The 23164-nt window shown below is 38.4% G+C and overlaps 1 protein-coding gene across 5 annotated transcripts; it reads right to left on the bottom strand.

Annotated features, from left to right (window-relative positions):
- Positions 1-2405: 2405 nt before the first annotated feature.
- Positions 2406-8045, bottom strand: LOC133912939 (mediator of RNA polymerase II transcription subunit 19a-like). 5 transcript variants are annotated; one of them, XM_062355929.1, is made up of 8 exons: positions 7883-8045; positions 6126-6207; positions 5607-5668; positions 4512-4798; positions 4181-4423; positions 4029-4083; positions 3785-3934; positions 2406-2698 (listed from the first exon to the last, which is right to left on the bottom strand). In XM_062355929.1, the coding sequence occupies exons 3-7, from the start codon at positions 5650-5652 to the stop codon at positions 3912-3914; spliced, it is 654 nt and encodes a 217-aa protein (XP_062211913.1). In that variant the 5' UTR covers positions 5653-5668; positions 6126-6207; positions 7883-8045; the 3' UTR covers positions 2406-2698; positions 3785-3911. The 5 variants fall into 5 exon arrangements, with proteins under 5 accessions (XP_062211913.1, XP_062211910.1, XP_062211914.1 ...); XM_062355926.1 differs by having other exon boundaries at positions 5607-5671; positions 6128-6207; XM_062355930.1 differs by having other exon boundaries at positions 7809-8043.
- Positions 8046-23164: the final 15119 nt, after the last annotated feature.

Here is a 23164-nt window from a genome sequence, read left to right as displayed (position 1 = left end):
TGTGAGGGTAAAGTTCTTGACGTCGAATGAGAAAGAAGGTTTAACCCATATGTTCATAATCATCTCATGGGCAGTGATCTTACTAAGTACTTAGCTTAGAGTCATCTTCTTAATGTCGTTATTATCGTAGATGATGAAGACTTTGAAAGAAGAGTTTGAAGTATTCTTCTCACCTATTGATCGTCTCCAATTGGCGTCAAAACTAGCCTATTGATCTTATTGACAAGAATATTCAAATATGAGTATATGTCATTAGCACTTTCATTGGTAAATTGTTTAATGTTATTAAGTTGAGATACTAACACATGATATTTCTTTATTCCGCATATCCTTTGTATCTTCATGTATTTCAATGAGACTAGTTCAAATATCATGAGTATTGGTGAGAGAATATACTCAATTCGATGCATTAATGCTGGCGAGTCACCAAGATTCTAAGATACTAGCGTACCACTTGTTATAATGTAGGATTATTCCTTGATCTCTTCTCTAGACAGCAACAACTCTCTTTATACCTATTAGCACTAATCACTCTCTAATCTTGTGCTGAACTACTTTGGATAATCACTTTTAGTGGTGACTTAGATGTCTTCTCAAATGTTTATGAACTTCCCTGGACTCCAACCCTCTCAAATGACCGAGTGAGGGGTATATAGCCTCAACCCTGCGAACTAGCCATTGCTTCAACGGCTCAAATTTGTTGTATACACCGAAAAATCCGGTGTGAACAACATTATAAGCGTCAAACCATCCGGCATGTACTCTTTACGAACTATTCATTGGAATTCCACTTTCTTTCTTGTGACCGATGGAATATCCTACGTGCATACGATGCCAACCAAACCATTTTGCAACCCCTTTGTAAAAATGGTCCGGCTTGTTTATTTTTTGAACTCATTTAGAAGCTCTCTAAAAAACAAACTACTAAAAACTTCTTGTGAATGCTGGATCATCCGGCGTGTTCATTTTTGTGAATGCCGGATTATCCTCTGCTCTTCAAATTGTACATGCCAGAATATCTGTCGTATATATTTTCAGTCAACTAGCAATTCGCATTTCGGGTATAACTTTCCGCTCTAAATTTCGATTTTGAAGATCTTCAACTCTATGGAAAATTTGTGAAGAGCTCTACATGATTGTATAGATATTCATCTCATTTTATCACATCAAAATTCATAAAACAAGTTTAATTTATTCATCTTTTTGTACCGACTTCGGTGACTTCTCTTTTATTGCATGCATAAGATCTACTAAAATATATACTTGACAAATATATTAGTCTCATTAATTATATTATTATTAATCATAAAAATCATGTTCACTACAGAAAAAGGCTTGGAAGCACGCCGATGGAGACTCACACCGTCACACGCTCATACACTCGAAGTTGATCTGGCATTCTGGCATTGAGACTAGGCACAAGAATGGCAACAGGGACCTTGCCCTTGCGGTAACAAGATCAACTAGAGCAACAGTACAAGGCCCACCCAGCTCAAAGATATAACAACAGCGGCACAATTAGTCTATAATTCGTGCCATGAGAGTACGAAGAATACCAGGATAATTCGATTATTGCACGCAAGTGATACACAGGATGTCACTACTTAGGATGCACTTGGTAGGGTTCCGATTTTTTCTAGAAACGTTTCGGTTCTAAATTCTTGCTAAAAACGTTTCTCTGATGATTCATCTCTAAAAACTGTTTGCCTAGCTTGCAAGATTCGGTTTCTTGAAAGAGATTATGGTGATGATTAACCATTTCGCCCTTATTCTAATTGGTTTTTTTTTTTGTTTTAGTGAGTATTGCATAGTTACAGTAATTTTAATATGCAGAGCATGTCAATACAGAGTCAACAAATTTTGTTTCATAATATTTAGAGTTATATTCTTTTCACTACGTATTTTAAAATGTTTCAGCCAATTTAGTGTATAATAATTTTATTACGAACTAGGGGCACACCTTGCAAGAAGAGAGGATAAGGCAGAGAGAAGGGCTCGGGCGAGAGAGAAAGAGGGGAGGCGACACGGATGACGCTCGGACGTAGGCGACACCGGCAAACAACAGGGCAACTCGAGCGTGGCCAGCGCCGTGGGCGACCGACCATGGATGCCACCCCGCAGAAGGTCGAGCAATATATATGGCACGCTGGCCAATGACTGACGACACAACGACGACTAAAACGAGTACCAACAACAGCCACGTGACTAGGGGTTCCGTTTGAGACGTAGCTCAACAACGGCGATGGCTAAAAGGTGGCCAGCGGAGCTCGAACGGGCATGAGGGGCAAACTCGGCAAGAAACAGAAGAAACAGCCTCCAGCCTCCGAACCATTTCACTGATTCGATGGACCATTTCGAGGGTTTCGATGGTCACCGTTTGGATGTCGTTTCTCTTGAATCGGCTGTAAATCAGAACCACTCCGACCATCCAAACGGGGCCTTTGCCTTTTATGTTGTACAGTCACATTGTGGCTTGACAAGAGGCCACCCAGGTCTGTCCGAGTTTGAATCACAGGATCATACATGGCACTACTGAATAATTGCTAATGGAGTTAAGCTGAAACGATGAGAAAATAATTTATAGATCCGTACGAAGAGTTCAAGCTACCCAAGGAACAATATACATATGGTATTCCATCATAACGTGTATCTTGTTTCGTCTGGAGCAGCTTAGTATAGAACTTTCCATCTGTAGTAACTGCATTTACAAAAAGAAGAAAAAAAACAATAGAAGATTAGGCAGATGATACAAGCAAACAAGAACTCTATGTTCTGTCAGGAGATACACATTCATATTACAATTTTTCTTGAGCATTCTTTACTAAATTTATTGCACTGTATTTGATTAATGTAAGAGACTGAAACAACTCTTTTAAAAGCCTGAAAGATGAGAAGCGATTGCAAAGAAGTTTTGAAGATGAAGACAGTCAATTACAAAATTCGGGAAGTCTGAAGCAAGGATCACACTACACAAGAATTGCCCCTTTGTATTTTGCACTGTATAATCCATTTATTTCCAATTCAACGTCCATGATTCTAACTTCACTATCTGGATTTTTTTTTTTTGGTCCATATATATCCAAAATGAAGAATCAGATCGTTTTTATTAGAATAGAGCAAGCATGTGCTTCTGTAATCAATCTAAGCCAAAGCATTCAGCGTGTCGCACGAAGCCAACTGAACCCGCACTCCAATCCCAACCTTTGACCAGAATGGAAAAAACCAAGGCTGACTGATTTCAGAAACCATCCAATACATGTACAAAAATTCTAGTCTGTTTACACCAAGTTATGATCATTCAAGTGATTATGACAATGTCCACAAAATAACTTAAAAAACTATTACTTCCAAGTTGTCGAGAGGTCAAAACTGAAACTAGAACCAACATATGTGTGACAATAAGTAAATTTCCGTGCCTAAAAACTTTGTCTGACACAAATTAAAATAAACAGTGCATTTATCAAGATTACCATAATAGATGCAGCAACACAAAATCATATGAAGTCAATCAGGATTTCATAAATATTTTCAAGCGGGCAGAAAAGTCAGGTGATCTTAGCTCCAAGGTGAAAAGACTCGATAAAAAGGATTTATTTGTACTTATGTGCTCACAAGGCATAACTTCACTACGGGTAAAAAAAATGTACATGAATCCAATTGTGTAACAAGATACCCAAGTCATGCACTCATGCTGTCATGCATCCATCATCATGTACAGCAAGTGACTAAGCACACACAATTCAATCAAACAACAACAGAGGATAAGAGTACATGAAGCACATACCTCTGCCAGAAGTGGTATTGAAAAAATTTCAGAGCCACTCATTAACAGCATACAACATGGAGTGAACTAACACAGAAAGTCGGAAACATATGTCATATCTGGCAATTGATGAAGTCCATAGCACATTTCACTGATTTTTGTGCTTTTGTGCTGTCATGAACCAATAAGGAATGTTAACAACAAAAATATTATATTAGGACATATATAGTGACAATTATGAAATATTGATTAAATGGTACAGTACTTTTCTTTTGGTTCTGGACATTTGCCAAATTTCCAACTCCCTCTTGCTTCCTCTTCTGAAATAATTCATGGAAATGTTAGAGCATAGGAATCTTCGACTCAGTCCTGCAGTCCTGCTTGTACCATAAAAAAACATAGGATAGACGGGTTAACCTTCTCGTGTTTCTTGGAATGATCACCTCCCGAATCATGATTCCCACTCTTATCTTTTTTCTTTTCTTTGTCTTTATCCTTATCTTTCTCTTTATCTTTACTCCGATCTTTATGGCGATGTTTGTGCTTCTTTTGCTCCTTCTCTTTGTCCCTGTCTTTCTCTTTGTGTTTCTTATGCTTCCTTACTTTGTCCTTGGACTTGATCTTTGGTTTTCCAGATATAGTTGGTGTACCTTTTTCAGCCTGTTTTGAGTGCAGAAATATTCCAGTGACTAGAAAGAATTATTAATACAATTAAAGACAAAAAAAGTTCTGACAGAATATATCTTACCGAAGGCAAATCAACTGGTGCCATTTCTCGCAGCTGAAATGCTTGTCCTAGTGTTTCCATGTCAAAGGGTTGAATGTAAGCAGTCTTCTCACTTCGGTATGAGTTCTGAAAGAGTTGATCTAGTTCCATCCCTTCTCCTTTACGAATTTCTGTGTCGCCCACAACATTGTTAAGATAATTTGTATCTGAAATCGCCAATGGCAAAGGTTTCTTGCAAAAGAAACTATGATGGTTCAGCAGCTTGTAGCGGCTAATTAAGTCAACAGCACCACTAAGCTCCTGAGGACCTGAAATACCAAATGAATCATGGTGGATCAATATTTATTCTGGCCAATAGCATTTGCGATCGCAATGAATTACAAAGGTTCATAAGGGTCAAGACTGATATAGACTGAGAACCTCTGAACATACTCAGTCCAGCTGCAACAGTTAACAGTTGTTGCATACGGAAAAATGAAGGCAATGCATACCATAACCAAAAAAAATACTTAAATGAAAAATGGGTACATTTGACCTAGAAAGTAAAGGAGTCAAACAAGCAAGCAATGGCGCACTGCTTTACTGCATAAAACCTTCAATATCATTCTAGGCATAGTCAAAAAAAAGTTGATCATGTTGAAGTCAAAAGTTAAGGAAAGTTTCACATGGCATCGCTTCATTACTTTTTCCTCAGATTAGAACATTCAGATCAAATAAAATATATAATCAACACTAATATAGAGTGATAAATAACAGCAAAAGCATGAACCTAGCACGACCTAACATAATATCACCTTAGCAAGAGCACAGTCACTGGAACATTTGCAAAGAGGCATGCTTATCAAAAAGCCTAGTGAGTCAAACTTAATGAGAAACAGTTAAGCTTCATGCCTTAATCATAATTCATAAATCAAAATCACCATAAGTCCATATGTTTCTTTTATTCATTTACGTATATACCTATCAAAGTGTTTAAACAAAATTCCGTTGTTTGGGTCTTTGGGAGATCTATCTAACATTCTAAAATGCTACAAATGGCCTGGAACTCTGGATTACGTATTTTTCCTTTCTTAGTAAAAACAGAAGATGAATTAAAATAGCAACCAAAAAGCTTACCTCTCCCAAACTTGCCATCAGAACCCATTTGATTAGAGCTTGACATATTGGCAACGCATGTCCACCTAAATTTTGAAACAACAAAAACTTGTAGATGAGTGATTGAGCATACAAAAATTAAATTAACTGGTTATATTCCAATAATGTAATAGAGGCTGAAGATAACTAATACACACAGAAATTATATTATCATCATTATAAAATTATAATGTTGGGAAAAGTTTTTCTTTCCATATTTCTACATGTATAGTTAAGGGCATATTAGATATATAGAGGTAAATATTAATGATCTCGAGATCTGCTACACCAACTAATTCATGATTCATCTGGCAGAATGAAGTAACATTCTCCAACCATGTCACTAGAGAACTGATCTACTAACATGTCATATGAGATTTAGTGTCCATACTAAATATTTGAAGTCCTGCACAGACTAGTACTACGTTATGCGCAAACTTGATGCCTGATGGCCACAAATTATTTCCTTTTCGAACATTTGGAAACGTAATTGTAATAATTACCTAAGATTTAGCAGGTGAAGATAGAGGGGTGCACATCCAGTGAAAAATCACTAGCAATTGCAAACGTGCGAAAATGAGGCCTGTAAGTACAAAAGATTCTCAAAAATCTTCAAGAGATAGGGAAGAACATGCTCTATATACATAGGACAGTTCAAAAGTAAACTCAGTTGCTTCTGAAAGAATAAACAAAAAGAGAAATACTTAGTGAACAATGTGCATTTACTATTCACTGGGTATTTGCCTTTTCTTCATAATAACTCAAATCATGTTGAGTTTGATCTTGAAATTTTGTGGAAATATAGAACATTTCACGATCTCTAGCAATTAATGACAATTTTCTTTAAAAAAAAATCTAAACCACATATTAAAGCATTTCCAAATATTTAGTGCATTTTTTACCGGATATGCACCCAAGATAGAAAGAAAATAGAAGTTAACAGTTCAGAATATAGGCAAATAGAACCCTTGTTAGATCTAGGCAACATTGACTACGTGATGAAATGTAATAGAACAAAACGTCATCAATGCATACTTAATAGAACAAAACGTCATCAATGCATACTATGATCAAGGGTTCAGTTAATTGCTCAGCAAAAACTCAGTATTTCTTCCATCCAGAAACTAAATGATACCGCATAACCTCGTGGATAACTATATTTCAAGTTTAACACTTCAACTTATGCATCATAAAGATTGCATGCACACCTGTTTTTAGTAAAAAAAATATCCGAGCATGAGCATTTTATTTCATTTTTGAATTTTTTTACATCTGAACTTGCAACACTTATGTAGAAAAAAACAGAGGAAGCATTTAATAAAAAATCCATCTGCTCGTATGCCTCTTAAATGCAGTTATTTAAGCAACTTTGTGAAAAACCGTAAGAAAATTAGAATGGATCCGTAGAAACAGGTTAAGGCAATTCATATCAGGTGTTCAACAAATTTAGTGAACAAATTAGAATAATTCAAAGGCAGTATCAGATCTAGCTATTATATATTTGCAATAAAAAATGAGAACAATTTGTGAACAATTTTGTTGCAAGAAAATTTTAGAAAAGCAAATTGATTCAAACTCGCAAGTAGTTTTGTATACTTTTAGGAGCAAAATAGATGTGTGTGCCAGAAAACTAAAGCATGCACGTGCAGTTTTTAGATTTTACCCATAAAGAATGGTACGCAGCAAAAACTGAGCACCAGAATTTGGCTACAATTCTGCTTTCACAGTGCGGTTTGCCATCCAACTTTGTTCAAGTGCCATGTCCAGCAAAAAATGTATACTTCAAATTGTAAAATAGTACACCGTAGAGAAAAAAGACAAGCAGAGGCACCCACCGTCACTCTTATATGCACAAATTTAACCTGGGGCATGGGATTCAGTTCAACCCCCGAAATTTTTAGGAAATACACTGCACCGGCTTATAAGGTAGGCTATGTTGATCTCGCGAGCTGAAGAACAAGAACCTACCCTAACTACGGATTAATTGGATTGGTACGGCACTACGCAGCACACACATCTACAGCTAAATGATTGGGGAGAAAGAAAGATTCAAATTTGACTGCGCAGTCCCAGCAGGGAAAAGGTCCTAGGACAATCGGTCGAAGCAAGCTTAGGCTACTTGCCAACAAAACAAAAAATCGATCTGAGGCCGGATGGATCTTCCACTCCAGGCGAGTCCAGTACCAGTAGAGGGCCGGGAAGAGGAGGAAGAGGGGGTCCCTCTCGACGAGGGAAGGCTTCGGCGGAAGGAGGCCCACCTGGTTTGCTGTGTACCGTCGCCTGAGATGAGGTCGCCGGCGATGAAGCACAGCAAATTGCGGCGGCGGTGGTGAGGGAGACGGATAGGAGTGTAGGAAAGGAATCCTCCTCCAGACCTTGACTACTCGGGAGCCGAGGTCCCCTCAATTTTGCAGCTTTCCAGTATTGCCCCTGGATCCACGACAAGGTAAATGTAGTTAGGGTAGCTCCAGTGTTGGCGAAAAAAATAAATGCACGCACCCAATAATTATCTAATCTCTAATATACTACTCTCTCGTCATAAATATTTGCCACTTTTGATTTTTATAGTAACCGTTATTTTTTATTAAAAATAGTTATAATATATAATAAAAAATATAATATTATAAAAATATTTTTTAAAATAAATATATACATATGATTTTTATGTTTTTAAACTAATATCATAAAAGCTAATGACAATCAAAGATTTAAAATTTTGATTAAACCACACGTATTTATGACTATAAATATTTTTCAAGATAAATTTATACATGTGATTTTTATATTTTTAAACTAAATATTTTGAAAGGTATTAATAATTAAATATTTAAAAGTTTGACTGGACCATAAGTAATATATTAGATCTGAACTCACATGTTATCGATACAATAATAATATATAAGGAATATGGCTAAGTTCTTTAGTAAATTATAAAATCTCTTTTTTGGTGCTAGACCATTGCTACACGGAGAGGTTGTGTGCTGGATAAAAAGGTTTGAAAGAGATGTTAAATTTAGCACATGGTGCTTTGAATAAACAAATCTTGTCTGGGGAGAGCGAAACGGGGATGAGCGAGGAAAATGATTTTTTTTATTTAAATCATGGTTGGTCTCACCTCGATTTGCTATATGTTGGAGTTTTTTTTCCTAACTAGCACTTCGCTTAAGTAACCTATCCAGCGGCGGATTCAATCGGGGGGCTACGAGTCTACGACAGCTTGAGTCCCCTACTCCAGAATACTTTTCAAGCTTCTTCTTCTATAATTTGTTGGTATAAAAGAAAAGGAAGAGGAAAAAAATGAAGGATAAGAGGAAAAAAAGAAGAAGAAGAAGTTAAGTCTTCTTAAAATTTGATTCTAATCCACCACTAGTTCATCTTAATATATTGGATGGTGCTATACACTGTGATGGTACCAGGGTAATGCTAATCAAAAGATTATTAAAATTAAAATTCACAGCGTCCGGTTTGTGTACTTCGTACTCTGTTTGGCGCTGCGAGACTTCTTTCGATCAATTCCTTTTGCTTGGCACGCGTCCGAAGGTTAATACCGATCCTTCTGACACGCATCCAACGTTAGATTTAGACCAACAAGTTGTCAGAGTCTAATACCGATCGATTACCAGGCGTTTCCCCCCTCATTTTCTCTCGTAAAGCCCCTGGTCAGATTGTTACAGTAGGGACCGATGTACTGCAGCAAATGTGAAACGCTTGGCGATGTCCGTTGACTACATACACATTTGAGAGTGTCCCCCCATCTAAAGACACCAAAGAGAACAATGTCTTGTTGTAAATTTTACCTTGAAATTTAAATATTTTAACGGCACACGTCAATAATCGATGTGTACGTATTTTGAAATCCGTAAGCCGACAACAGCAACGCTGTAGCCTGTAGACTATCGAATTTTTATGTATTTTTTAAATAAATTTTTGCAACCATATGTGTCTATTTTAAAAGTTACAAATCTAGACTCCTATTATTCATGGAATGGTGACAAATGCATGTCTTCCTTTCCACAGGTGACAAGTTTAAAATAAAAAAAATATTGCGGTCCAATCCTCTACACTACATAATTTTTTTTCAAAATTTTTCATGACTAATTCGATAGTGTTTCGAATTTTAGAGAATTGGAATGTAACATTTTTTATTTTTAAGTTTTTCGTACTTGTAACAGATGATAGCAGTCTACGTTTGCAATTTTTTAAAATAAACATGTATATTTGCAATTTTTATTAAAAAAATATAAGAAAATGTTCGTAGACTACTAGATAGGCTCGACCCACACTACCCACTCAGCAACGCGCATCCACGGCACGAGCCCATGTCGTAAACTCGCGTGCGCTCCGTCGGCCGGTGGCCCGCGCCGCACGATGGCAAACGGCCGAACGCCACCATTGGGCTCCGGCATACAGCACCAGCCCTTCTGGCCTGGTGAGCTTCCCCTGCAAACCCTAGGCTCTCTCCCTTCCCGCGCCGCCGAAATGGGAAGAGATGCCTGCGTTCTTGCTTGCACCGTAGTAGAAAGCCCGTGCGACGATGTTCTTGTTACTATCTTCATTATTTTTCCTTGTTGATTTCATGAGCTGGTCTTGTTTGAGTTCTTTCAATGGCGGTGAAGTGGGGAATCTCGATCCACCGGTGAAATGCCATGTGGTATCCGGTGCTTGGTCTTGCTTCCATGGCCTCGCGTCTCGACAATTTTTGCTTACAAAACAAATCTGTCACCAACTTTCGTCCAGCCAAGCATAATCTGTTCACTGCCCTAGGACTCGTTTGGATTTTAAGATATGAAAAGTGGAAGAAAGAAATAAGCACGTAAAATTTAATCCTAACCTTCTACTCATTTTCAATTTTTTATCCTAACTCTTCATTCATTTTCCTTTCACTGTCACACCTCTCTTTTCTCGGTTGCCAAACGAGACTTTGATTTTTTTTGTCACTCTTTATTTTTTTATTTTTTTTGAGACGTCTTTTGGTCACTCTTGAATTCTTGATAGACTGGATAGAGACCTGAGACAATTTCATTTCAAAAAAAACAATACCCAATATTGCCATCATGAGTTCTCCACTTCCATCCATACCATCAACTTTTCAGTTTTCTTTCATGCATGCCACCGACCGTCACCTTCGGCGCTAAAGCCGTTTGTCAGGTGCGAAATTGACCATCTTGTTCGTCCCCTCTACCTCACCTCAGCCAGCATTTATAAAACCGTTTGGGACATAAAAATTGAGACTCGACGGTAACCGAAAAATCGCAGTTATTGTGATAATCGCTCGAAATTTGGTGAGAATTCATTTAAAATTCACTCGGTAAAATTTGAAATTCGATGAGAATTCAGACTGAATTGACCGAACGGTAACCGCTCAGTTTGCACCGGTTATTAAGCGGTTTTGCCGATTTATCGAACGCATTTTCCGCATCGTCGTTAACCGCTCGGTTTTAGCGATTTATCAAGCGGTTTTCTTGAATTTCAGTAAAGTTCAAAAAAAAAAGATTTAACAATAACAAATTCATCTGAGTTTAAAATCAAGTAAAAAAAATTTGTTGGTTTTTTTTAACATGATCTACATGATAAAAGTATTTATACTAAAAAAAGTTGAATATTTTCTATGAAAAAATTTATTTGCTAAACCAAGTTAAATGAATAGTTTACTCTTTGCTAATCCAAAAATCATTAAACCAATTTTGTTAGTCTTCTTACATGATCCTATATCTTTTAAAAATACATGAACTCATGAATTAGTTATTGTAGTATGTATGATTGTGTAAATGTGTTACGACTAGATTAATTTATAACTTACCCATCACATCTTCAAAATTAGTGAAATCATTTTTATTAGTTTACTTATACTATGCTTTAGGTAGGAAAAATAATAATAGACATGAAAAAGTTAATTACAGTGTTGTTTATTAATATATTCATTTTATACTTGTGAACTTTGTAAAAATCATAAAAAAAATTAATAAAACTCTAAATGGAGTGAAACCAATTTTAAAGATTCTCTTAAAATACGGAAAAAAAAATATGTGTTTGTATGTTAAGTTTTCCCTTAACATGCTTCAGTTTTTTTTTTCAAACTTCCTTTCTATAGAATATGATGCAAATGATATTATTTTTGAAAGTTTTTTCACAGAACGTCTTAGAATTGTCTCTAGTTTTTTTAGGATTTTTTAATTTTTATGATTTTTTAATTCAAATTTGAAAATTATTCATATTTGAAAACCGAAAATGAGCGATAAAATCAGTAACCGTGATTTTTGAGTGCTAACCGTCGTATTTTGAAACACTAACCTCAGCTCGCCTGTGTTCATTCCAGCCATCGGCGATCAGGCCGCCTACCGCCGTTCAAGGTCGCGAGCCACCCTCTTGGATCCTTGCCGCCACCGAGGACCACGAGACTGCAACTCTGTTTGGTCAGATCGAGTTTGCCCCCTCCGCGTCGTGCGTCCCTTCGCTGCCTTGCGTGTTCACAGTTTCACCCGTGGCCTCGTTCGTCTACTGGCTATTGCTGCTAGTTGCTCCTTGTCTAACGGAGGCCATGGTCCCTGAGAAGATTTGAAGCTAAAAGAGAAAAGAATAAAGCAAGCTCTAAACGAGAAGGGAAATCACAATCAGAGTTAATTGATTACGAGAGTACATCCCATATTTGGGAATCAAATCAGAAAACGAAGAAAACAGAGAAGAGAAACGAATGTAATCGAATTAGTTTTACTCTAGTGCTATGCTCCACCTGTTTCGCGTCAGCCTTCTGTGGAACCTCCACCGTGCCCATGGCACCGGCAAGTTCTACTGCGAGGGCTTCTCCGCCGAGCACAGATGGTCAAATGGGAACAGAGGTGGTCAAATGGGTCACTTGACCGGTTTGGCACGGCACGGTTACGGTACGGTCCGAACGGCTCGGCTACAACACGACCTGTTGGTCACGTGCCGTGCCAGGTCGGTCTGTGCACAATTGCGATCTGGTGGCACGGCGCCACGGGCGGTCCAACAGCACAGGAGCGGCTCGTCGGCACAACCGGCCCGATAAAATAAAAAATAGCTACAAAATTAAATATATATATATATATAATAGATTAAAAATAAGATAAAAATAGCTAAAAAATTAAAAAAATATATATTGAAAATAGAAAATAGCCGTGCGTACAATGTCATGCCTCGGGCCGGTCCTGTAGACATAGCTCATTTGAGCATCTTTACTGCTGAACACTGCCTTCGTCGGCTCATCAATGAAGATCCAGTCAGGTCGGAAGGGTATTATGGGTAAAGTAGAAGATAAGGAACCACACAGTGGAGGAAAGAGAGGAGCAAATCGTCAAATTTGACGATTCTGATAAAAACAACGGCTCTAACGATTCACTAAGTCTATCTTTAATAGATATTTTAAAAATACGTCTCATATAATAGTATTATATTATCCGCTAACGTTATTATAATACTCTATTTTTTCATCTCTAAAAACTATTCTATTTTCTATCTTACGTTACTCTTGCTCTCCTTTAAACTCGCAGTAATCCTCTATAAACAGTGATAGAGATAGTACTCCATATATGAGATATACCCCCTCCCACCTCTATCACTATAGCACCAAATAGAGAAGCAGCTGGAGTGCTCATCCATCTGGCACAAATAGTGAAATGATGGCGAGATGACCTAACGCATGCTCACCACATCCAACTAGCGTGAGAGGGCTCGCCATCTCCGATTCCAGAACGAAACAATGATTGTGGATCAACAGCTCTAATTTTCCTTTCCATCTTTTCTATTTAAAACAGTAATCTTCTATTGCTCTAAAATTCTAGAAAGTTTTATATATATTTTATAATTCATGTACAACCTATTTTAATTAGATTCACCAAAAATCCTATGTAGAATTTAAACTAAAATTCTCTAAAAAAAAACTATTTTTATAACTTCTAACAATTGTTAGGATATCAAATAAATTCCCAAAAATCTAAGAAAAATCACTAATATTCTTGTTATATGATGGAATAATTTTTAAAATTATTTTCATTCCTAGCTTATATGGTGAAAAGTGAGTTCCTTTGTAATGTTCTATTATATTTATTTTTATCATTTCATGTGATATTCTTCTTTTAATTCAATTTGAATTCAAATAAAATTCAAACATATACAAAATTTAGTCATTGAAAATATTTTTTATTATAGGATACTAATAAAATATAAATGAGTGAAATTTAGTGAGTGAGATTTAAAAAATCGGTTGGAGCGCGTAGAGAAATAGAGAGGAATCTTTTGAAAAGGCTTTCTATATGAATATATAGGAAGTGAGATTTAAGGAGTCGGTTGGAGATGCTCTAATGATTGATGGTATGGATGAAAGGATTTTGAAATGGTTGTGGTATGGATGGAAGGGGGACAAAGTGATGGTATTATTAGATATCATTCTTGATTTGATGGTATGAATGAAATTTTCTAAAAAAAATCTGTAGTTTTTTTTTTAAGAAACGGGATGACTTTATTCAATCAGTAACAAACTCAGTACAACCAGAAACCTGAAAATTACACAGCAAAATGCACAAAAGTCCTGATCAGCAATACCCTAAAGCTTCTCTAAATGCCATAGCCAAGCTGGATCGGAGGAGCCAATGTCGATACGTCCACCACCGACGAGGTAGGGCCATTGAAGACCAATAAACTTTTTTGCGCCACCAATAGTAGCATAAAGCGCTATTAGAACGCTAAACGAACCAGGCGATCCCGTCAGATAGGGTAGGATACCCTTCCCCTTTTGAAGAAAGTAGAGACAATGACACCACCGAAAACCAACATGGCAAGCTAGTAGGTCGGAGAAAAAAATAAAAGAACCTCCTAAATTCCTCCTCGATGGAAAAATCAAGTAGGAACAAAAAGCACCAGTAGTTCTATCCCTAAATCCACCGGATGAAACTACAAACTAACCTAACAACTAGACTAGAAAGTAATTAAACTACTAACTACAGTAGTATTGACCACCAGGGGACCGAGCCACCCTCCTCCACCGAGGTGGGCAAGCCGTCAGGGCAAGGGGGGCGGTTGAACGCCGATCGCCTCGGTGTCGCCTTCGTATGGCTTTTGCTCGGGAGCTTTCCAGAACTTGGAGTACAAAAAACAACTAGGTGGATTGGCACACCTACGTGTGTTCGTTTTTTTCACAGAATATGACAAAAAGAAGTCTAAAAAATTATGTTCACCAATTTTAAGCATCTCAATATTTATTTATAAATTTATTAATATTTAAGACATTCATTTAATTATAAAAAATATTATTTTTATGCATGCACATAATTTTAATAGGTAGAAGACAGTAATACGAACCTAACAAAATTTATTTCATATTTTTTTGAGTTTTAGATATTTTTCTGTGCTTTTTGGATTATTTCAACCGATTTATCAATATAACTATTATACCTTTCACTATTTTTTTGGAATTTCCAAAAAATTATATTATACATGTAAATATAAAATATTTATTTATGAATTTATTAATATTTAAGACATTCATTTAATTATGAGGAAAACAATATTATTTTTATGCATGCACATAATTTTAATAGGTAAACGACAGTAATACGAACATAAAAAAAATTGTTTCATATTTTTTTGAGTTTTAGATATTTTTCTGTGCATTTTATATTATTTCAACCGATTTATCAACATAAATATTATACCTTCGCTATTTTTCTGGAATTTCCAAAAAACTATATTATACATGTAAATATATAGATACGTACATACATACACATATGCATACATATATATATATCCGTATCTATATATACACACATACGTAGAATCCACGTAAACAATAGTTTGGGGTAAACAGTAGCTACAATACTTGTATTGATTTGCAGTTAGACATAAGTAGATTTAGGCCGAGCTCAAAAAAGCCCGAGCTCAAAATTGACCGGGCAGTATGGCCCAAAAAGAAACAGGTCCAATAGTCTTATTGGGCTTATACTAGGAACAAGTTTTCGGCCCGAAACAAGGATTTTTGCTGGCGCTGTTCATGTGGTCGAGAAGTGCGTTCGGTGCTGTGACTTGTACTGCTCCATTCTCCAACATAATTTTACCTAGAATGCATTTTAGTCAACCTTCTAACACTTTCACCGAAAAAAAAAACATTTACTCGAATTTGGATTGTGAATATTGGCGAATTTACTGAAAAGCACTACGCCATCATATTTTGAGTGAAATTTCATTGTTTGTCACTGAAATTTTCTTCATTCCCTGAGCTGACACTTGAAATTTTGCTCGCGAGTGGGCCGTTGAAATTTCAACTCCTTGCCCCTATAATGAACTATCGTGAGGTCCGAGATAGGATCCTTGCATATTACTCCCTCAAATCATTAAGCTATATTCTTTGGTCATAAGCATGGATCGAAAAAGGCAGACCATTGATTTTTGTCCTAATATGTTCACAAAACCTTGTAAGAGTATAGTACCGTGGAAGCCTTTTTTGAGACAAAAATGAACGCATCTGATCTTTCATATCGTTAGCCAAAAAGATTTTATGCATAAATGAACTATGTGAAGAAAGGATTTGAGAAATATCAATCTTTTAAGGCCAATACTTGGTTACGGAGTTGTGATGTGCGGAATTTATATTGGCTCTACCAAGATGCTCCTCACCAACCGTTCATCCACATCTGGGAATGCATACTATATTACTATAGCACGTACTTTTAGAATTTACATGCTATAGTAATATAGGAGTAGTATGCAATTATGCATACCTATTTTTAGTAAAAATATTGTCTGATGTCTTTACCCTTTCTATTTTTGGTAATTAGGCATTCAGGAGACAAAGCAGGGATGTCACACGGAGAAGCGACGCAGGTTGCAAGACACGCCCCATACGGCATGGAAAGATCATATGCTCTTCCCTTATTCACCTAAATTTATAAAAGTAATTATGTTAAATGTATAGGCAAATTGGACTAGATTGTGAAAGCAAAATATAAAACATGTAAAGACAAATCAGATGCATTTGTTCCTTAAATAAAAATCAGAGCTATATGTATTATTTCTTTTAACAAAATCGGTTTGTTTCTGATTTTACCTGAGCAAATCAAATCGGAGAGAAAAATATCATAAGCAAGTTGGTAACAATTAGAGGTAAATATTTGCATATCCGCAAGTAAAATCATACGAACCTAAAAAGCAACTTCAACAAATTTCACAAGCAAAAAATAGGAGAAATTTGCACAAAAATATGATGATTTTGGAGAAGCAAAATAGGAATAAAAAGAAGTAACTTTAGATATTTTATCGGCAAAGTAGTACAAAAATCAAAAGCAATTTGGAAGGAGGTGTTCTTGAGGTGGTCGGGGGAGCTCTCGAAGGAGTACTTCCTCGCCAACGAAAGGATCATCTTGTCGGCGATGATGAAGTAGGCCATCCTGGCAACTGCAGGCATTACAAGTTACATGAATACGCATCAATAATGTTTATGAAGGTTTATGAATCGCGAGTGCTTCGATCTGAAATTGTTTGAGCATGCATGCGAGGAAGCAGGGATGGGAAGAAGTAATAGATAGAGCACACACACGCACTTGTGGAGATGATGAGGGCCTGGCCGGTGGGGTTGATGTTCGCCTTCGCCCATGGCAGCAGCCGCACGCTCGCCAACCCAACAAGAAGAGCAAATTAAACGATAAGGTATAGGTCTACTCGGTATCACGATGTATCGTGAAGTAAAAACGGATGAACTCACGGTGGAAATCATGGAGACGATGGTTGCCATAGCCGCAACCTTGCTTAGATCCGATGACAAGGAGCTCGATTTTGTGCAGAGGTTCTTAGACATGACAAAGAGGAGCTCAATCTAGGCAACAAGAGGTCGCCCTCAGTTCGACAGCATGGATCATGTGATAACTCCTCATACGGATGCCATGGGGGAGCCACCTGTTGTGCTGGTGGTTTGGATCAGGAATGGGAGGTCAGGAGGATTGAACGGAGGAGAAATGGAAAGTAATTTGTGGGACCCACTAGATGTAGGATATAGAGTTATGAGGCGGACGCTCAGCGCGACGTGGGGGTAGAGACATTAACATATGCACATTAGAAAACTAGTCTTTACTAAAAATAATAGTTGTTTGATTCGTCCAAATATTCTAGCTTTGCCCAACCATCTAGGTGGCCTTAGCGAGGATTTCCTCGCCAGCACATGAGAGCTAGATTGCCTCTCCAGATTGCCTCTTTTGTTGAGCCTAGCGAGAAGACGACCATAAAATCGCACGCGGCAGACAAATGGAGCCAAAAAACGAGCTTTGGGGCGGTGGAAAAATTCCAAATTGGGTGCTACAGGGCAAACAGAGTTAGCGGAATGAGTACATGGCGGTTGGCTTCCGGATCCCATATATAAGGTATGCGGCGGAACGAGCACAACTACGACAGATCTGCTCGGGTACTAGCGCGACAAGCCTCTAAATCAGGTGCCGGTGGGTGGGGATGGTGGAAATCGGGCACTAGTTGTCATAAAATTGCTTCCCTTACTTTGCTTCTCCGTGTCAGACGAGATGAGGGAGCAAGGTAAAGCTAGCTTTAGAGAAGGATGCCCAATTGCTGCGTCCATTCAACAATCATAATCATCATAAGCCTACAAAAGATAGAAGCTCATCCATAGTCTTTCTTTCAAGCTTTTTCAACGCAAGTCTTTCAAGTGACTTTACAAGTTTCCCCCATCAACCTATATGCTAGTCCAAAATATACAGCAAGGCAACATCAATACCTCATAGCGTGATTGTTTCAACAATGCATTCTATTTACAAAAGGTTGAGCCAGAGGAAAAGCCAATAACTAATTAATGTTAATAAAAACTTTTAAATAGTCATGTTAACTAATTAATGTCCAGATATTCTGAGATTTTTTTCTATTTTCCAACAAAAAACTTGTAAAGTGAAATGATTTTGTTAGCTCCACATAACCATATTTGCTTACCATGTGGAATTAGTCTAATGTCTCTTACTAGGACAACTTGACCTACTCCCAACCTGCCCTCACAAAAAAGCATCATATTTACCCTTTGACAAAGCTAAATGAATTGAAATGGGGTCAACAACCCAGAAGGAAAATAAAAAGGGTCGAGACGACTCGATTGCCTCACCAACAACTAGGGTCGGATGTGCCTATATGGCAAGCATGCGCTGCTAACATTAGCAACAAACAAATTTAGATAGGAAAACGACAAGCTTCTCCTTCCTTTGTCTCTATCAACCTCCCACAGCTAAACACCACGCTTCCACCACCGGCATCATTAGCGTCCAAAGGCAAGGCCCGTCTGCCCCTCTTCAACCTCCCGCTCTGACTCTAGCATCGCCACACTCCTCCACCACTACTAGCACTCAAAAAAGAACTTTTGACCAAATCGAGAAAACTTTCCAATTGAATTAGAAAAACTTTCAGATCCATTCGATATGGCTTTCAATTCATAAATTTTCAATCTGATGCAAACAAATAGGAAATTTTTTTGACAAATAGGAAAAAATTTAAACAGATGCAAACAAAAACGTTCAATTCCAAAACTTCTGAATCAAATTGAAAAAACTTTCTAGGGTTAAAAAGTCTAGGATTACTAGCATGTGGTGTCACAGTAGTGGCATGCCGGAAACTAGCGTGGTGCAACAACGGTCTCCAGCGTGACGTGGCGGTGACCTCCTCCAACGGTGGTGCTGCCCCCAAATAAGTGTTTCACGGTCATAAAAAATCGAGAGAGAGAGAGAGAGAGAGAGAGAGAGAGAGAGAGAGAGAGAGAGAGAGAGAGAGAGAGAGAAGCAGTACGGTGACCCTTGGCTCGGCTAGTTGCTTTCGATTTGTTTTTCAGTCTAACAATTCTGACTAAGGTTCGATGCTCCTTTATCCTCTACATATGCAAACAAACAACCGAGAGACATAGCAACCTCGCTATAACCTTAGTAGGCAACTTTCCCCCCACAATTATGAGGTTGGGACACTTCTTGCATCGCTTTCTCTTTGAGATCACTTGACATTGTCTCCTCTCCCATGCCACATCGTTGCCTAGGGCATTGGAGAGGGCGGCAGTGGCTAGCCAACTGGGGATGGCGATGATCTTTCTATACATAGACAACAACGACATACTCGAGAGGTGATGGCACCGACGCCGATAATCTTTCGATAGGGTCTATGTCATGGATGACCTGAAGGAGACCAAGAGGTGTGTGCATCGGGATTCAAGTTCATCTACGATAAGAATTGATAGTGTTTAATTGATATATGTGGGAATCTGCCTTGATGTGTTGATTTGCCGCTTAATCCTAATAAGGAATTTTGCCGTTTACCTAAAACAATTTTACAAGAGATAGCTTTCTTATACATAAAAAGTTACAGCGGGAGACCACTTACAAGTGGAAAAGATTACAAATAGGGTCCGGGAGTGTCAGACATAAATCTCTACAATATAAAGCACGAGTTGGTTTCTACGTCACCCTCTTCGCCCCCCTCCCCCCTCAATTAAAAACCATGCTGGCCCGCTCCAAATTTATGTCTAATAAAAATGAGAAAACCCAAAAAAATCCACATTGTCCAAAAACTTTGTTCACGCAGGGTCGTGTCCTAGCCGTGTTGCCCGAAAAATTCGTTTGCGTGGGGGTCACGTCCTGGAGGGATTCTCACGAGGGGGCATGCCCTACCGCCTGAGCGGGATTCTCGCAGGATCTGACCTCCCCCAATCATGCGGCCCCGTCATTAGCCGGATCCCTCATGCCCTTTCCTTTTCTCCCCTCCCCTAATCCATCATGCTCCATAGGAACTCACTTGCCTCCTATGTTGCCTAAAGCCGTAATGACAAACACCGCCTCCCGGTCCTCCCGCGTGCCCCCGCCTCCATCGTCTAACGCCACAACAACGAATGACCAAGCCCTTTGATCCAGGAGGTGAGCGTGGAGGGGGAGCCATGAAAGGGCGAGGGCGATGTCTACTCAGACATGAACGTCGTCAGCTCCGTCGGCATCATCATGGCCAATAACCAACTCATCTCATCCTCCGGGTGCTCCTTCACCTTCGGTATCATGCACCTCCTCCTCTCGTTTCCCCTCCTCGTGGAATGCAGATATGGATCTGCCGCTGCTTTTGGTCATGGGGATTTCATTGATCTGATTAGGCATTTGTTTGTTTTTCTCTTTGTGAACATGTGCAACCATCACGCTGCTCGTTGGGTGGATCTCCAACACCACTGGCTACTCCATCTCTAAGCACATCGTGGGGACAGAGGAACCAGAGGAGGTGGCTCCCACCGTGGCCATCCACGGTGAGGGTTGTCATCATCACACGGATTCTCATTGCCAAATGCATCTACACGTCTCCCTCCATCGAATCACGCCACCTCACCATCTAATGCATCTAGACGAAATTGACGCATTGATTTATTCTCCTTTTGTCGGTAAGGAAGTCATATCTTGCTTGGATGGATTGTTGTATGGGTTAATTTTGTTGCGGTGGGATAGATTTTTATGCATATTCAATTTGTTGTGATTTGTTTATTGCTTGGTGTGGTGGATTGTTTTTCATTTCTTTTTTAGGGGTTGTTTCAAGGGATGAGGGGTGCTTCAACGGAGTCACCCTGACTCAAACTAGTGCTATTGTGCAGGCTTGGCTGCTCCTCAATCCTTACTGTGCGATAGTGGGAGTTAAGCATCTGTAAGAGATCACCATAATGGTTCAGTTTACACATATGTTTTGTTGATTTAGGCCTCACATGTGAGCTTCGCCGCCGCCAAGCATTTTAGAAGAGAGGCTATATGTAGGCTTACAACTTTCAGTTAAGCTCATCAAGATCTCCTTGGCTAGAGCCATGACCGCTATTTGTTGGATTTTGGGTTGCAAGGTATAGTGGTTACTTCTTGGATGAGCCGTATGTGTTATGGATTTTGAGATGTCTTTTGCGTACCTCAGCCACCATCAAATATATTTATGTTTTTTTTTGTTATGACATCTTGTTTTACTAATAGTATAAATAAATCAGCTAGAGAAACATGACATCTGTGAGGGGCATGAATGTCAGGATTATACATGCTTGTCTGATTGATTAAACTAGTAAAAATAGATTTTTCTGGCAGTTAACTGATAGAATGCTTATCAAAAATAGTTTTGTGACAGTTGAACTAGAGAGTTAAATGTATATACCTTAGGGGTAAGATTTAGGGTAGAATCTTGCCACCTACCTGCCTAAACATGTTAATATTCGTGTGTACCACATGCCATCGGTGCAACAGTGCTGAGATTTTAGTGCACTCTTGTCATCAGGTGCAACAGTGGTGAGATTCAGGAACTATTTGAACTTACAATAGCATCTATATTTTAAACATTGCAATAATGGCATCTTACTAATGCAGCATGTGTTCTTTTGATAATTATAAGTGCACATTAGTTAAAGAGATAATTTCTCATATGTCACTGGATAAAATCTAAATATCTGATATGTCACTATCAGTGACTGAGCAGGGCCGGTTCTGAGATTTCAGTGGCCCGGGACGAAACTAAAAATGAGGCCCCATTAAACATAAATATTAAAATATTTATATATCAATTACAAAGATAGTATTTTGGGTAGAGTTCACGAGCATTTACGATAAGTTTGAACAACCTGAAATGCGTCCGTTATAGTAAGCTGGAACAAAATTATCGTAAATGCTCGCGGGAACAAAATTGTGAGGGATCGGAGTACATGTACGTATGCTTGCATTAATGCATGCTAGCTAGGTAGAGATACTCACATGCCTATATACAACTTGCTACGTGCCGCTCCAGATACTCATCGGTACATGCAACAGGTAGCTTGCAACAATAGTAGCTTTGGATCTATCTGCTCGCATGTGCCAGCACTACAGTACAAGCGCTGGACCCATTGACACTACAGTACAAGCGCTGGACCCATTGATTGTCGGAGTGAGCGAAGATCTTTTCATATTTCAAACTTGTGATCTCAGTAAGGGTCGGATCCATTTGAGGTGAAGTAGAAACTATAGAGGAGAAAAACCAGCAACAAAAACTCATATGACAATGACTGACGCATGTCTTCAATCGAAGTTGCGGGCATGCGAGACACCTTGGAGTCGTGGTCCCACGAAATGCAAGAAATTGGATTATGTGGACGGAAAAAAACATGAAATAGGAAAACAACCAAATAAGCTAGGCAGACAGGTTACTTGATTTTTTATGGACCAGAGGAACCATTCACTTACGTCCTACCATGTGGACTGCTCGGATTACCTGCTACTTTAGACCTAATTCTATCTGTTGTCGTACTGTTAGGCATGCATACTATGCACAGATACACGAGAAGTGGCCCCTCGGTTTTGAGGGTCTAGGGCGGCCGCCCTGCTCGACCTCCTTAGGCTCGACTCTGTAACTGAGGTGGATCCCACGTATCATAGACACACAAATGATATATTAGAGATTTATGAGTTTTTACGGTAGCATATAAGAAAATGAAACATCTTAATAGTTGATACAAACTTACATATATATATGCACTACGATCTTTTTATTAATGACTTGTTTCATATAAAAAAACTAGCATAGGT

Source organism: Phragmites australis, chromosome 3 (genome assembly GCF_958298935.1).
Source record: "Phragmites australis chromosome 3, lpPhrAust1.1, whole genome shotgun sequence".
NCBI classification, from domain to species: Eukaryota; Viridiplantae; Streptophyta; class Magnoliopsida; order Poales; family Poaceae; genus Phragmites; species Phragmites australis.
The sequence above is the reverse complement of the archived record's forward strand: the minus strand, read 5'-3'. Positions and strand labels throughout refer to the sequence as shown.